This window comes from Ictalurus punctatus, chromosome 1 (genome assembly GCF_001660625.3).
Source record: "Ictalurus punctatus breed USDA103 chromosome 1, Coco_2.0, whole genome shotgun sequence".
NCBI lineage: Eukaryota > Metazoa > Chordata > Actinopteri > Siluriformes > Ictaluridae > Ictalurus > Ictalurus punctatus.
Window position 1 is genome coordinate 17,315,708 of NC_030416.2, and position 15,284 is coordinate 17,330,991.

Here is a 15,284-nt window from a genome sequence, read left to right on the forward strand (position 1 = left end):
GTGGGAATGCAGCAGAGTTGCAGCATAGCACTTCACATCTACACCTGTCAAACACATACTGCACTGTACCTCCATAAATACTTTTTCTGCAGCCACAGGCGCTGTGTGTTCAAGTGTATACAGAGATGACATTGTTTAGCACCTTAAACACACAAGCACACAATATTTCTGTGTCTGAGAGCTATGGGTGTGTGCACCACCTGAATCTAGATAACATCTGAGAGTATTTTTGTGAGGCTTTCACAACTTGCGCGGCTCTTTATTACACCTGCAAATTGTGCACTGTTCTCTCTCTCTGAACACACACACACACACACACACACACACACACACACACACACACACGCTACTTTTGTTATTGTCTTTCTCAATTAACTTTTTTTGATTTAGAATCCTCATTTTTAACACAGAGCACGTAATGGCTGTTTGCTTTAAGTGTATAGAAGCTAATATCTTCCATCTCAGTCTATTTTAGTGGTTTGTGGTTATAGTGTGATATGATGTGTTTGGCGTTATTTGATAATAATCATACGTACTTTGCATTAAAAGTTGTATGTAGAGTAGAGAGAAATAATGAAAGGATTAGACCATGCAAGAGGAGAGATTCTGATAATAATTCAATTCAATAATTCAATGTCTGTCATCTGTCAGCCACATTTCTAAGCAACATTAAAAAAAAGTGTTCCTTAATTGCTCTAAATCATAGATTATGTATTATACATTATTATATACGAGGCAATAAGACTGAAAATTTAAGGAAAAGTAATGCAGGAAGAGTGGAAGAGAGTGAGTGCGAGAGAGTCTGTATCGTTAGTTTGCATGAAAGGGACAGCCCGCTGTCACTCTCAATCGCACACACGTGCTCCCCCACACACACACACGCCAAGAGTAAACCATCTAATCACTCTCTGATCTGCCATACTTTAACAGTATCATCAAGGAATCAGACTGTGAAAGAGAGAGAGAGAGAGACATTTACAAAAAAAAAAGACTTTGACAGAGAAGTTCTATGAAGATGATGCGAGGTAGGAACTATTGTGTTTTGTATATACAAAGTCTTGTACATTTTGGGGTGCATGTCTGATGGTGTATGTCTGTGTGGGTGTGTGCGAGATGCTTGTTTACATCACAACAAATTTCTACATCCCGTACTGTTGCCATTGTCTGACAGTTTCCATCTGCGAGATGCAAAATGAAGACGTGTGTTTTAATGTGTGTTTAAGTTTGGGTTAGGAATAAATGTTTAAAAATACATCTTTTTGAAAAGTTAGCAAAGTCTGACCCTCTGCCATGCTTAAATTGCTGACTGAGTACAACTAATGTCGCCATATTATTTCAGATCGTAAAGTCTGAAAATGAAGAGACAGCTCAGCGTAGTGATATTTTGGGTCAGCGAGTGTCTCTGTGTGGGATGTGTGACAACATTCAATTACAGTTATCAAAGAAATTACTTTTGCTTTAAATAAAGTTGAAATTTTGAATACCATATGTACTTCCCGTCAGCATTTTAACTGAGCAGAATTCTAGAAGTATCGCTCTACCAATGTGACAAGGAAAATTAAATATCCAATGACGCTTTTAAAGACATTTTATTGGCCTTAATGTATTTAAGCAGAATGTGTGTGTGTGTGTGTGTGTGTGTGTGTGTGTGTGTGTGTGTTTGATGAAAGCAATACATGCATCCTTTTGCAAATTGGTCACAGGTCAACGCTTTAATCTTTTTTTTTTTAAACAGCCTAATGTATCTCCACGAAAGGTTATGTTTTTCCTTGGCTTGTTTATTGTGGAGAACATTTGGACTCATAAAGTGCTAACGCTTTAGCGTTTTGAGTGTTTCTGTGGGTGTGGGATAGGAGCTACTCTTTAGTGAACTGAATGACAGGGGGTTTTCATATCTCCTCTGACACATACTTGAACATTAAGCATGCCACAATAGAGTGCATGTCTGCCCTCGTCCTTACTTTAGAAACCCAGGAGTCAGTGTATATTCTCTCTTTGAAATAAATGCTAAATCTCAGTGGTGACAGTGGTGGAAAGTACCTTTACAGTGGTAAATACAGCCAATCTGCAGTATACCCAGTGTACACAGGGAATATAATCTTTCATATGACAAGCAGGTGAGGTTGTGAAAATGTTTGCAAGTAAAATTAAACAAGTCTTTAAAAGCGTATATTTTTGACTGCACAGGTCTGTTGCATTGCACCCTTCAACTTGTCTACACACAGGAGTACAGTATGCAATTTGACTGGCTTAACAGGTGCAGGCCATTGAACATTCCAGACATGTTGTATACAGTCTTCCAGTTTTCCAAAATGCTCAGAATATTCTTTAATAACAGTAGAAGCACCATTTTAACATTATACATTTTCTAGTTAATTTAAATTCTACGATACTTTAGTTACTCACACACTGGATGTCTTTTTGATTTGCTTGTTCTGTGTTCATGTCCTAAACATATTTTCTAGTAACATGAATTTCGTAGAACCATCTCACAAACTACAACGTGTTACTATGGCCCCTGATGTACGAGCAAGCTCATGTTGAAGTCTTTATTTTGTGAGACTCTGCTCGAAAATGGTTTTTAGTCTTAATATGGAAAGCATTCAATTCGATGCTGCTTCCATACGTGTATATGCCACGCAGGGGGTTTAGGGACACCTGATGATGACCTTTTTGATGGCTGCGGTTGTAAACATGGTTTAAAGATGACATTTTGCCTTAGCCCACACTACTCACATAGCCATACACCTTTTTTTGTTGTTGTTGTTGTTGTTGTTGCAAAATGATGCTGGATAGCTGGAAAGCCCTTTATGAAGTTATTTTGGGTTCACAGGTCACCTAATGACCATTCAGAAACTAATGTAGCTAGCTGATAGCATTCCTCTATACTAAGTACAGTATTTTTTTTATTCATGTAACGGAAGTCCTGAAATATTTAAAGAATTTAGTCAAATTAAATCAAATTCAAGTACCACAATTTTATACATTTCTACTCATGGAAGTGGATTCTGAGTCCATAATTACATCGATTTCCTTTGTAGGGCAACACTGCTAGCAAAATTTATTCAATCATATATTGATGAACCATCTACGTAGTAGGTTTAAAACCATGCAATTATACTTGTAATATTGTGATTAGTTTTGCAGTTATTTATTTATTAATAATTTAATGATTGATTAGTGTGTGATGAGAATCAAAAAGGAATCTGAAATGATTCATACAGATTTTGTTAAAGATAATAAACACTTAAATATATATTGTTAAAATTTTACTAAGGATGCATTTTTTATCATATATAATCATCTACACAGTAAAATGTATACACACATGCACATATAGAATCTGCCATTCTTCAATAATTGCAATACAAACTGTAAAGGGTTTAGTGAAGGAAGAATGGCTGTATGATGGTTCATGGTGTGAGAGTGAACTCTGTTGAGTCAGTGATGAGGTGGGAAGAGCAGAGAGGCACAGAAAGAATAATTTTAGCCATTGTCGGTACTAGACATTTATTTGAATGTAATTAGAATCGGCAGGATGACACGATTGCACTGCACTAGATTCTCACTTCACATATGTAGACACATTATAACATGCGGCTAGAGAAAACTTTACCAGCTGCAAAACTGCTTTGTTACTGTGGTCACCCATTCAGCACCAAATGTGTTTATGTATGTATAGCATAGACGTGTACACAGGTGTGCATGCTCCTACACAGGCTACAAATGACAAGTTTTGCTTTATGCTATTTCTCTATCCCCAAATTTCTTTCATAATCCCTCCCTCATGTGGAGAGTTTACTGGAAAATAATTTTTAATAAAGTCATATTAATGACTTTGAAAAATATGATATATTTTGGTCACAATGATGCAAGCAATTATTTTATAATAAATTGGCTTATATTTACAAAATATCTAGAATTAAATCAAAACCTACATCCTCTGATTCCCAAAACACTGATCATCATCGTCATCTCCATGTTTGTGTAATATACAAATGACCTGAATGCTCCGGACTTTTCTCCTACTGTTTTCATTCGGCTTTCTTTATGGTTTGATCATTTATGAAACTTCTGATAAAAAAGATTTTCCTCTTTTGATTTTTTTTGATGTTCCATTTGAAACGACAGAACGGTTTACTATCAAACATTCACAAAATGTCATGAGCAGTATAGAACAGTCATTATAGAAGCCTCTGCTGTGTTTTCTTACTGCAGCGTGGTTTTAATGCAAACAATTTTGTCCATTTTTAATAGATTTATAATGGCTATTTAAATATCTTACAACCATTATATATTATGTAGATTTTTGGGTATATTTTGTATATGCTTAATAAGGTTAAGTGGTTCATTTTGAGTTAAATACACTTTTTGAGGAAAAAAAAAAAGTTAATTATAGAACTTTCTTTGATTTGTGCCTTTATGAGAACCCTTACAGGTTGTTTGTAACATCGTATAGAGTGAAGCTCCAAGTATAAGAAGTGACCATTAACCATTAACCATTCAATTAATCATTTTCCCTCCAAGAGTGTACTTCAAAATAAAATAAGAATGTATCAAGACTTCACAAGATGTGGACATTAAGAGGGATTAAAATGGCAAAATGTTTGAATTTTAAATTCAACCAGTACAAAATCGCTGCAAATGTTTAAATCTGAAATGGATAGTTTTTTTTAATTGTCGGGAGACTTTATTATTAAGATTCTTAGTATTAGGAAAGGTGTACTTGTGCTCATTAACTGATTTCATGATGAAAATTGTAATTTCTCCAGTTTCTGTACATGCTGATATGGATAATATTTATCAGCAGTTTCCAACCTGAGTGTTTCTGAAATCACTCTGTGCCTCTCTGAGACATTACGCCTTGGTCTTTTTGGTCTCTTTGTGTCATTTTCTCTTTTTTTTCTTTTCATATATGTATGAAATATGTATGAATATGTGACTTATCAGAATTTTACTCTGTCTTTACTCTCAAAGTTAAAATATATTAGGACATTAAGCAAAAGGAATATATCAAGATCATAAACCATTTATAATTAAAAATCAGAAACACTTTATTGCCTATGAATTGTGCTAAATTAAGATAAACAATGCCTTTGGCATCTTAAACGAACTCAGCTTTTACCTTTTTTGAGGCATTAAATCTTGATCTTGATTTTTTTTTCTTTCTGTGTGTTTTTTCTGTCTTGTGTTCATCTCAAAGATTTCCGTTAGTGGAACTTTGAGGTTTTTAAGCATTTAAAATACAAAATGCTGACGGGGGTTTCAGGGGGAGAGAGAGAGAGAGAGAGAGAGAGAGAGAGAGAGAGAGAGAGAGAGAGAGAGAGAGAGAGAGAGAGAGAACCATTTATCAAATTTTCACTCACAACAATTCAGTAGCAATTAATGTGTGATTTCCAACTTCTTCATAAAAACCACATCAAAAAGAGAATACATTAGCACTATGTACAGTATTGCGTTGATGTCAGATGACTTCAAATTTTGGTGTGATTGCTCATCTATTTAACAGTATGTTCATCTCTGGAGTTAAATGACCTTATCAGCTAGTTTTTCAAAGCTAAAACATTGTGATACCTTACACCTTTCCAGTGTACTTGCACACCTTGTTATATTACATGAATATCATAGCAGGGCTATGCAGTATTCCAATATATGAAAATAACTGAATGTTAAAACATGTTGTATGATGTAATATCCTACATAAATACCACAAGAATTGAACCTAGCATTGTTGGGATTGTTCTAAAAAATGTTCTAGAAATGAGAGCTAAGTGAAAATGCTTGGAGGGAATACACTGTGTGCCGTTGCTGTAGGCAGATATCATATCTAACCTATACAAAAAGCATCATATGGGCTTAAGCAGCCTAGGTTATGTGAACATAAATTAATTAAAAAAAGAGAGAAAGAAATATAAAAACAAGGGTGCATATGTTTTTCAGTTCTCAAAGCTCAGGCTATGACACCATAACAACAGCGTCATATCAGTGAGTAAAAATGAGTGCAAGGTGCAATGAATTGCGTACACACAGAGGTATTCATCAGGCATCAATCAAGCAAGCGTAGAAACTGTAACACGTGAGAGCACTTCAGTTCTGCGAGTACTGAGCACTAAGACACTTCCTTTCCCCTTTCTCTCCAGGGTCTACTCTAGCTCAAGGCTCAAGCAATTAAGGTAAAAGAGCCATAGCCTTATGTAAATAATAAAAAAAGAAACAATAAGCATTTTTTATTTTATCAGTATTTTGACAATTTGCATTCAAATGTAAAACAATTTTTAAAAAGTAAAACAATTTAAATTGAAACTTCATGATTTTGCATGTTTTTAACCGTCACATATTGTTGTACTTTTTATTATAATTAAAGTGGTGGCTTGGCGTTTAAGGCTCTGGGTTACTGATCGGAAGGTCAGGGGTTCAAGCCCCAGCACTGCTAAGATACCACTGTTGGGCCCTTGAGCAAGGCCTTTAACTCTCTCTGCTCCAGGGGCGCTGTATCATAGCTGACCCTGCACTCTGACCCAAGCTTCCTAACATGCTGGGGTATGCGAGGAAAAGATTTTCACTGTGCTGTAATGCATATGTGATCAATAAAGACTCATTATCATTATTGTTATTGCTATGTGTATGAAAACACATAGCAATAATAATAACAACAACAAAATCTATCTATCTAGCTATACATACATACATACATACATACGTATGTGTGTGTATATATATATATATATATATATATATATATATATATATATATATATATATATATATAGAGAGAGAGAGAGAGAGAGAGAGAGAGAGATAGAGATAGATAGATAGATAGATAGTTATTCTTTGGGCTTTTAGGAAATTTGGTATGCTAATGTCAAAGCTGACTTTTCACTTGGTGCCAAACTTAATTGTTGTTATAAATATATATATATATATATATATATATATATATATATATATATATATATATATATATATATATATATATATATATATATATATATGCTAGCTATCCTATGTCAACAATTAAATATGCCACAAAGTTGTACCTACAAAAATTTAATACTGTTGTATGTTTACTGTTGTATGAGGAAATGGAAACTTCAGAATTATTCCAAGGTGTAATTTACTGGCATACATTTGGTGTAACCCCTTATACCTCCATAGTCAGCTTTGACACTGACATATCAAATTTCCTAAAAGTCCAAAGAATAACAGTATTGTGTTTTAGGTTAAAGAGTACTGCCAAATTTTTACACCAAGCCCAACAAACATGCATTACATAGAGGTAGTGCACATGCAGATGGAACACTTGCTTTACTCCTATAACTATGGCTCCTTGCTTTATACCCTGTAATAAACATGACATGTTTTTGAGTGATATTTTCAACAATATATTAATTTACAGAAGCATACAGTATACTAACATGTGGACACACAAAACTCGTAGTACATCTCATTAACTATCATTTTAGTGCTTTCAAATGCAATTTGTGTTTCTTTGTGATCTGACCAAGCACTGATACTAACAGAGTCAATCTAAAGATGCAAATTAAATTCAGGTGACAAACTGGTGGAGTCATTAATAATTGATAATTAGATCTTTTTAAATTAATAATTTAATTATTAACAATTACAGTAGCTAGTCTGATGATATGACATGAAAGTGCCATTATATAAGTAACTACCGTGCTTTACAGTATTACACTACCATAACCTACACACGGTCATTTGTATGGACATTTCAGGCATGCATTTCTTAGTTGTTCAATCAGACCTTTTTTTTTTTTTTAAAGAATCAGTACAATATGAACGGATTGCTTGCAGATGTATAGGATGTGAGCATTGACTAACTGCCAAAGAATTCATTCGCGCTCATATCTCACGTCAATGGTTACTTTCTCAATGCTAGTTAGCTCTGAAGGGATTCTCACACCAAGGAAGCTGAACTTCCTTCCTTACCATACTCACACTGGTTGATGCAGATCATGTGATCAAGATAAAAGCAGGAATGGACCTCTTATGGAGATTCTATATGAAAACTACCATTGGTGCTAGAACGAATGCATGTTATTCACCAACTAAACACCATTGTCTATTTGCCAGCTGTGAAAAGTAGTATTGCTGTGCAATGAGAAGAGCGTTGGCAAAACTGGCAACATTACCAGCAATGGTCATGTCCGAGCTGACAGTGCACTTTTTACTTTTGCAAAAACAAAGAAAATGGCACAACATTCCACATGTAATCAAAAGTGAGAATCCATCACTCTCTCCATCAGTAAACTTGCACTTTACACTTACACAAGTCCTTATAAGAATATACATTAGGTTTGTACATTTTTGTCTTTTGGTGAAGCTTCTGTGTGGCTTCTTTATCTGCATGACTTACAAGATAACATCTGATCTTACATCTGACTTACGGTTACCGGTCAAAAGGCAGATTGCATCTTTGTTTCTGTAAATGAGCTTAACTACAGAGATACAATCAAATAAAATTGAGGTACGAGATCCTTATTTTCATGACAGCATATAAAGACATTATACAATGCTGAATTTAATTTGTGCATCTGTGAGACATTAACCATTGACCTGTCTGGTTTCCTGTCTTTCTTTCTTTATTTCTCTCTTTCCTTCTTTCTTTCTTTCAAGTGAATCAATAATATAAAGCAGCCCTCATTTTATGTGTGTTGGGGAAATTATCTAGTCATACAACCTCATTTTGATTTTGTGTGTGTGTACTGTGTGTGTTGACATTATCTGTTCATATCTGATACAACATGCACCTCATTACTTTCATTTCACTGTTATTCAGCGGGTAAGCCTGTGAGTCTCTTCCTTTGTGAGTGGTTAGCAAGGAGCGATAGGGAGAGTAAGGGTTCAGATAAGGAATGAGGGCAGAATAAATGTGACTGCTTTTTGTGTGTATCAGCATGTGGTTGAGGTGGATAGATGGAGGAGAGGTGGAAAGCAGAGAGAGCATTCACTCTTTATCAGAATGTGGTTTTAGTGGGGGAATGCAGAATTAGATTGCTAAGTATGCTTTGTGGATGTGTGCAGTGTGTGTGTGTGTTTTCTCTATTATTTGCGATAGTAAGTAATTCTTCAATGTGATACCAGACAACACCTAGTGAGACATTATGTGTGTGAGTTTATGTGTTCGTTGTCAACTAGTTAGACTAGTCGATTAATACATTTAATAGTTGCAGCTGTTAGTAGCTGTCGGCTAGTCGGATCAGTGGAAAAAACAATAAGGCAGACGGTAATTTCAGACTAGATGAAGCAAATTCTACAGTAAACGGCACAAAACTACACAGGGAAAAGTTTTTTTAAAATAATTATTTTGCTTTAATGGGCTATTAACATTTTGATATCACTTTGCATGAAGTATAGAGACGTACGATAGATGAAAGTATTCCCCCTCAGCTTTATTTGTTGTTGTTGTTGTCCTTTAAAGAGAAATAAAACTGAAGTAAAATCCTTGTGATGTGGAATAGTGACTTCCGTTGTTAACAGCACTGTATGAAAGAGTGCTTTCGGAGACATGTGTTGCATATCACTATCCAATCCCACTCAGCTAGTTTAGAGTCTGATCATGGATGCATACCAGCTCAAAGAGGACGATCCAGACTCAGTTTTAGATGCTACTGATGCCAGAGTTGAACATGGCAGAAAAACCTCCAGACACTGCTGTAGATATTCCATCCTCCATCCATGTTTAAGCTATAAGGAGCTTGTGCCCATATATTTACATTTACATTTTACATTTATTCACTTAGCAGACGCTTTTATCCAAAGCGACTTACAAATGAGAAAGATACAAGCAAAGCGATATATCAAGCAGAGAACAATACAAGTAGTGCTACCATACAAGATCCATTAATTGAATTCCAGAAGAAGCAATGTGCAGAGTAGAGGTGTAAGTGCAAATTTTATTTATTTATTTATTTATTTATTTATTTATTTTTATTATGAGTTGGTTAGGTGTTCATGGAAGAGGTGGGTCTTTAGCTGTTTTTTGAAGATGGTGAGAGATTCTGCGGTCCGGATTGACATTGGAAGTGCATTCAACCACTGAGGAACAGTTAGTGTGAAGGTTCTGGAAAGGGATCTTGCACCACGCTGAGTTGGAACTCCTAAACGTCGGTTACTAATCGATCACAGATTGCGAGAGGGAACGTAGGCCTTCAGGAGAGAGTTGAGGTAGGAGGGTGCTGTTCCTGACAAGGTCTTGTAGGTGAGCATCAAGGCCTTGAACTTGATGCGGGCAGCTACAGGAAGCCAATGGAGGGAGATGAAGAGGGGTGTGACATGGGTTCTCTTGGGCTGGTTGTAGATGAGGCACGCTGCAGCATTCTGAATCATCTCAAGGGGTTTGATGGAGCTGGCTGGGAGGCCTGAAAGCAGTGAATTGCAGTAGTCCAGTTTAGAGATAACAAGAGCCTGGATTAACATCTGTGTAGCCTGTTCGGTGATGTAGGGTCGGATTTTCTTGATGTTGTAAAGGATGAACCTACAGGACCTTGCAGTTGCTGAGATATGGTCTGTAAAGGTCAAGCCGTCATCAAGAATCACCCCAAGGTTCCTGGCCGTCCTGGTTGGCATGAGTGTGAGTGAGCCGAGCTGTACAGTGAGGTTGTGGTTGATTGAGGGACAGGCTGGGATCACGAGAAGCTGAGATTTTGCCAGGTTAAGCTTAAGATGGTTTTCCTTCATCCAGACCGAGATGTCCGAAAGGCAAGCAGAGATGCGTGAAGAGATGGATGGATCGTCAGGCTGGAAGGACAAATGGAGCTGGGTGTCATCAGCATAGCAATGATATGAGAAGCCATGAGACTCAATCACCTGCCCTAGAGATGTAGTGTAGATAGAAAAGAGGAGTTGACCCAGAACTGACCCCTGAGGAACGCCAGTTGTGAGTTGCTGAGTTTCAGAAATACCTCCCCTCCATGATACCTTGAGGGATCTGTCAGAGAGATAGGATTCCACCCAGCTCAGAACCGTTCCAGTGATGACCAGGCTGGAGTTGACAGGAGGATCTGATGGTTCACAGTGTCGAAAGCAGCAGAGAGGTCAAGTAGGATGAGGACAGATGATCTAGAGGTTGCTCTTTCTAGTCGTAGAGCACATATATCCTGCTCTCAGTTTCAGAATCAACTATTTCAATTGAACCATGAGCTTATCCACATGAGCTGATGAACTGATAATTCCTTAAATAGTATAATATGATACTTATTTACATATGTATTGTTTTGCATATTTATTGCAGAGATTTATTTACTTTTGTCATTAATAATGTAGCCTAAAAAGCAGTTTTTGCTTTAACTATGGAAATGTTGACTAGTCTATTTTTTTAAATTACTGGCCAACTAGTTATAATTAGTAGTCATGCTACCTATAATGTGTGTTTGTGTGAGAGAGAGAAAGCGAGAGAGAGAGAGAGAGAGAGAGAGAGAGAGAGAGATAGAGAGATATTGCGGTTTATCTTGCTTATCATGTCCCTAGCCAGTTTGTAGAAAACAGTAAAACATGGACAGTACCATCTAGAAGAAATCAAGAAACAAAAAGAGAAAGAGATGCTAGAGTCTCTGTGGTTCAGTTAGTTGTTGTCAACCTCAAATAACAGGAAATTCACCAGGCATGCGACTGTGCTCTCTATTCCCTCCAACACACACATGCATGCATTTAAGATCTTTCACAATCCTCACAGTCTTTAACAAGGGAAAGTGTGTACTTATACCATTGTTCCACACACAAGTATCCCTCACACATTTTTGCTTTCTCACATTTATTAACACACGCTTGCTTTTCAAGCTTCACCTATATACTGCGGATATGAAGAGCTTTTTGGAGTTCCTTCCTGTACCCATAATCAGGGCACACGTAAGAGCTGACACACTGACATAAACACACACTGACACAGAAACACAAGTCTTGTCTCACACAGTCTTAGGCCTTTGTGTCCATCAACAACACCAGACTTAGCTGGCTCCGCGGTATTTATACACGCTATGTCTGCTATGATCTGCTCTGTAGGCCCTGAATGACTGATTTATTGCAGATACAAAACAAAAGCAAAAACGTTACTCTAACCATAAGAAGGACAAGGAATTGTTTCTTGGATGTTTCTTAATCCACCTGTGGGAAGCACCTGCTTATGAGCAGGCAGGGAATGTGAGAAAACATGGAGAGAAAGAGAGAAGGGAAGATGGAAGAGTTGTAATGGAGGTGAGAGGGGTGTGGGGGAGAAAGTGAACAGGGGGGATGGACATTCCTGGCAGTAAAAACACAAGATAAAAGAGTTTCTTACTGGCAGGCACATCCTTTGTGAGAGAGACAGAGAAAGGGAAGGAAAAAGCAAGAGAATGCATAAAAGCAGGATAGTCAGAATGAAAGAGAAGCCAGTAAACCACTTAAAAAGACTCTGAGGTTGACACTTCAGGTCCACCTCCTCAGTCTGTCAAATATTCCCCCACACTTTGCCTCTCTCTTCGGCTTTGTATCTCTCTATATTTTTCACGAGAGGCTTTGTAGTTTTTGATGTTTAAATTTTTGGGTGAGAAATACCCAGTCACACTCAGTCCCCTTAGCACGACAGAACCTTTTGATGGTCTGGTGGGAAAAAGTGTAAAGGAAGCTTAAAATCTTGGTTGTAATTTGTCATACTAATGATTTTCAGATTCCATTGAGCATTTCATTATTTGCATAAAGAAATAACTGAGATAAATATTAAAGATTCCATAATATGTCATTTTGACCTTCATAAATCAGGCAGTGGCTGTAAAAAAACAAACAAACAAAAAAAAAACACCATGTGTGAACATCTCAATGATGATGATGATGATCATGATGATGATGATGATTATTATTACTATTATTATTATTATTATTATTATTATTATTATTATTATTCACAATAAAGTATTTCAATCTGAATACACTCATTCTCTATACATTGCATAACTTTATGCTGCTTGATATTCAGCTGGATTACTGTTATTACAATTGGAATACAGAAATACACAATAACATTTCATATTAGGCAATTGTATTGTACTTTAGACTGATCAGGATAGCAACAACTTCTTAGTAACACACACAATTCATACTGATTTACACTGTTGTATACATGTATACATTTGTATAATTCAAAGTTGTCCATGTACATGTATATATTCTGTATAGCTCCATGTTCAGCTTTAACAGCATGTTAGATGTCTACGAAGTCCTAATTAGGACATGAAGCTGTTTTACTTTTGCATAAACAAAGAAAATGCCACAAAAATTCATATAAACTCAATAGTAAGAATCCACCACTCTCTCCATCAGTACCTTTACACTTTGTCCTCTACTGCTGTGCTCTGTTGTAGCACAGGTTCAAACTGACGTATACCATGTAGCCTTGTATTAGGGGTTTCTGTGCATGTATATTTTGTTTCATGATCTTTCTGTGTTGTTGCAGTATTATTGCTATTTTCGATTATACAATAAATATTATATAAATGCACAGTAGGATTGTACAGTAGGAAGAACCTTTGGATAAAGCTCCAGTGTGGTTTATTTTTCTTTATCAGCAACGTATATGACATAATATCAGACCTTACATCTCACTTATGGTTGCAGGTCAAAATCCAGATAAAAATCTTTGCTATGTGGGAATCACTATTTTTATTATTGCTGTTTTAATTAGTTCTGGAAGCCAGCAGTTATCCACATATTGCATAGCTTGCTGTTGTTTCCTATGCAGCTGAATCATTGTTGGAGTATATATACTAAGATTAGGTGATCTTGTAAAACATGGGCCAAATTGTGAGTATCGCACTAAAGCAATAATTTATTGTAATAATTAATGCTAATATCTCTTATATTTCCATCTTAAAGCTGTATCTGGTCTTGAAGTGAATGATCAAATTTCCATTATTATTATTTTTAAACATTTTTGTGGGTAAATGTTCTAGTGACTTTAGGGCTGGATGGGGAAGTCCTTACCATTTCCTGGTAATCGAGGACAGAAATTTACATAGCAAATGTGCCCTAATTATGCTGCTTCTAATGCAAACATTTACAAGTGAAGGAAGATATTATGCTAAAGTTATAAGTAGCTATAAGAATTAAATTAAAGTACAGATATTTTCATTAAACACGGGGCCACAGTAGGCAATGCATAAATAATGCTTTATTCAAGGTTATGCTTGATTAAGCACTTACTATATTATGCATTAATTTAGTATGCACTGTTAGTACCTGATGTAAATTTGTGTAGTGTGTGTGTGTGTGTGTGTGTGTGTGTGTGTGTGTTTAGACATGGGTGAGAAAGATTTGGGTACTTTGGTTAAAGGACAGTGTGTAAATACCACATAGCCACATAAGCACATTTGAGTTCCAAGAAGTCAGCAGGTTAGATTTACTGAAATATTGACCACACACACACACACACACACACACACACACACACACACACACACACACACACACACAAAAGGTTTATCTCTCTGCTCAGCTTTGGGCTGTTATCTGATATATTTCACTGGTAGGCTTTTGCACAACTCTAGTGTTCCGTTATTCCTAAATTAGGTGGCAATTTCCACAATGTTAAACGATCGCACATTTTCTGCTACACGACAGAAAAATTAGTTCACAATAAGTTCAGTGCAATCACACGGCTCTCTAGATGAGGTAATGGGTAAATTTATCTTGTAATACTTTGCATTTTTAACACTGATTTGAGATTTGTTTCGTACTTTCGGATTATACTTATTAAGATTTGAGCAGGACATTCATCAGCCTAATGGGGAAGCCTTTTCCTGAAACTACAGATGAGGGGTAGACCCACAGTACTGCCAACTGCTAGTAAAAAAGGCCCTTTGCTGTTACCACAAGAGAAGGCATACGTAGCAATGATCATGTACAACAATCCTGGCTGAACTTGTCTGCATTTGTGTGTGTGCAGCTCATATTGAGGTCATTCCCTGTAAGATCTGCGGAGACAAGTCATCAGGTGTGCACTATGGAGTCATCACCTGTGAGGGCTGCAAGGTGAAAACTTTTATAATCATTGAGCTTCTACACCTGAGCCTAGTGCTGAACTTTAAATGAACATATTTCATTCACTGCATCTGTGCTCTTTCTTGCTCAATCGTTCTCTCTGTAGGGCTTTTTTCGAAGGAGCCAGTCATCCAGTGTGCAATATTCTTGCTCTAGGCAGAGTAACTGCCTCATTGACCGCGCCAGCAGGAACCGCTGCCAGAGCTGCCGCCTCAAGAAATGTGTTGCCCAGGGAATGAGCCGAGATGGTAAGA

At 36.6% G+C, this 15,284-nt stretch overlaps 1 protein-coding gene across 4 annotated transcripts in view; it reads left to right on the forward strand.

Moving 5' to 3' along the window:
• The window catches only part of rorc (RAR-related orphan receptor C), a 45,644-nt gene that overhangs the window by 22,516 nt on the left and 7,844 nt on the right, over positions 1–15,284 (forward strand). For all 4 annotated transcript variants that reach the window (XM_047156662.2, XM_047156664.2, XM_053682107.1 and 1 more), the window contains exons 6-7: positions 14,936–15,021; positions 15,137–15,278. In XM_047156662.2, coding sequence (XP_047012618.1) covers positions 14,936–15,021; positions 15,137–15,278 — 228 coding nt within the window. The remainder of the gene's footprint in view (positions 1–14,935; positions 15,022–15,136; positions 15,279–15,284) is intronic.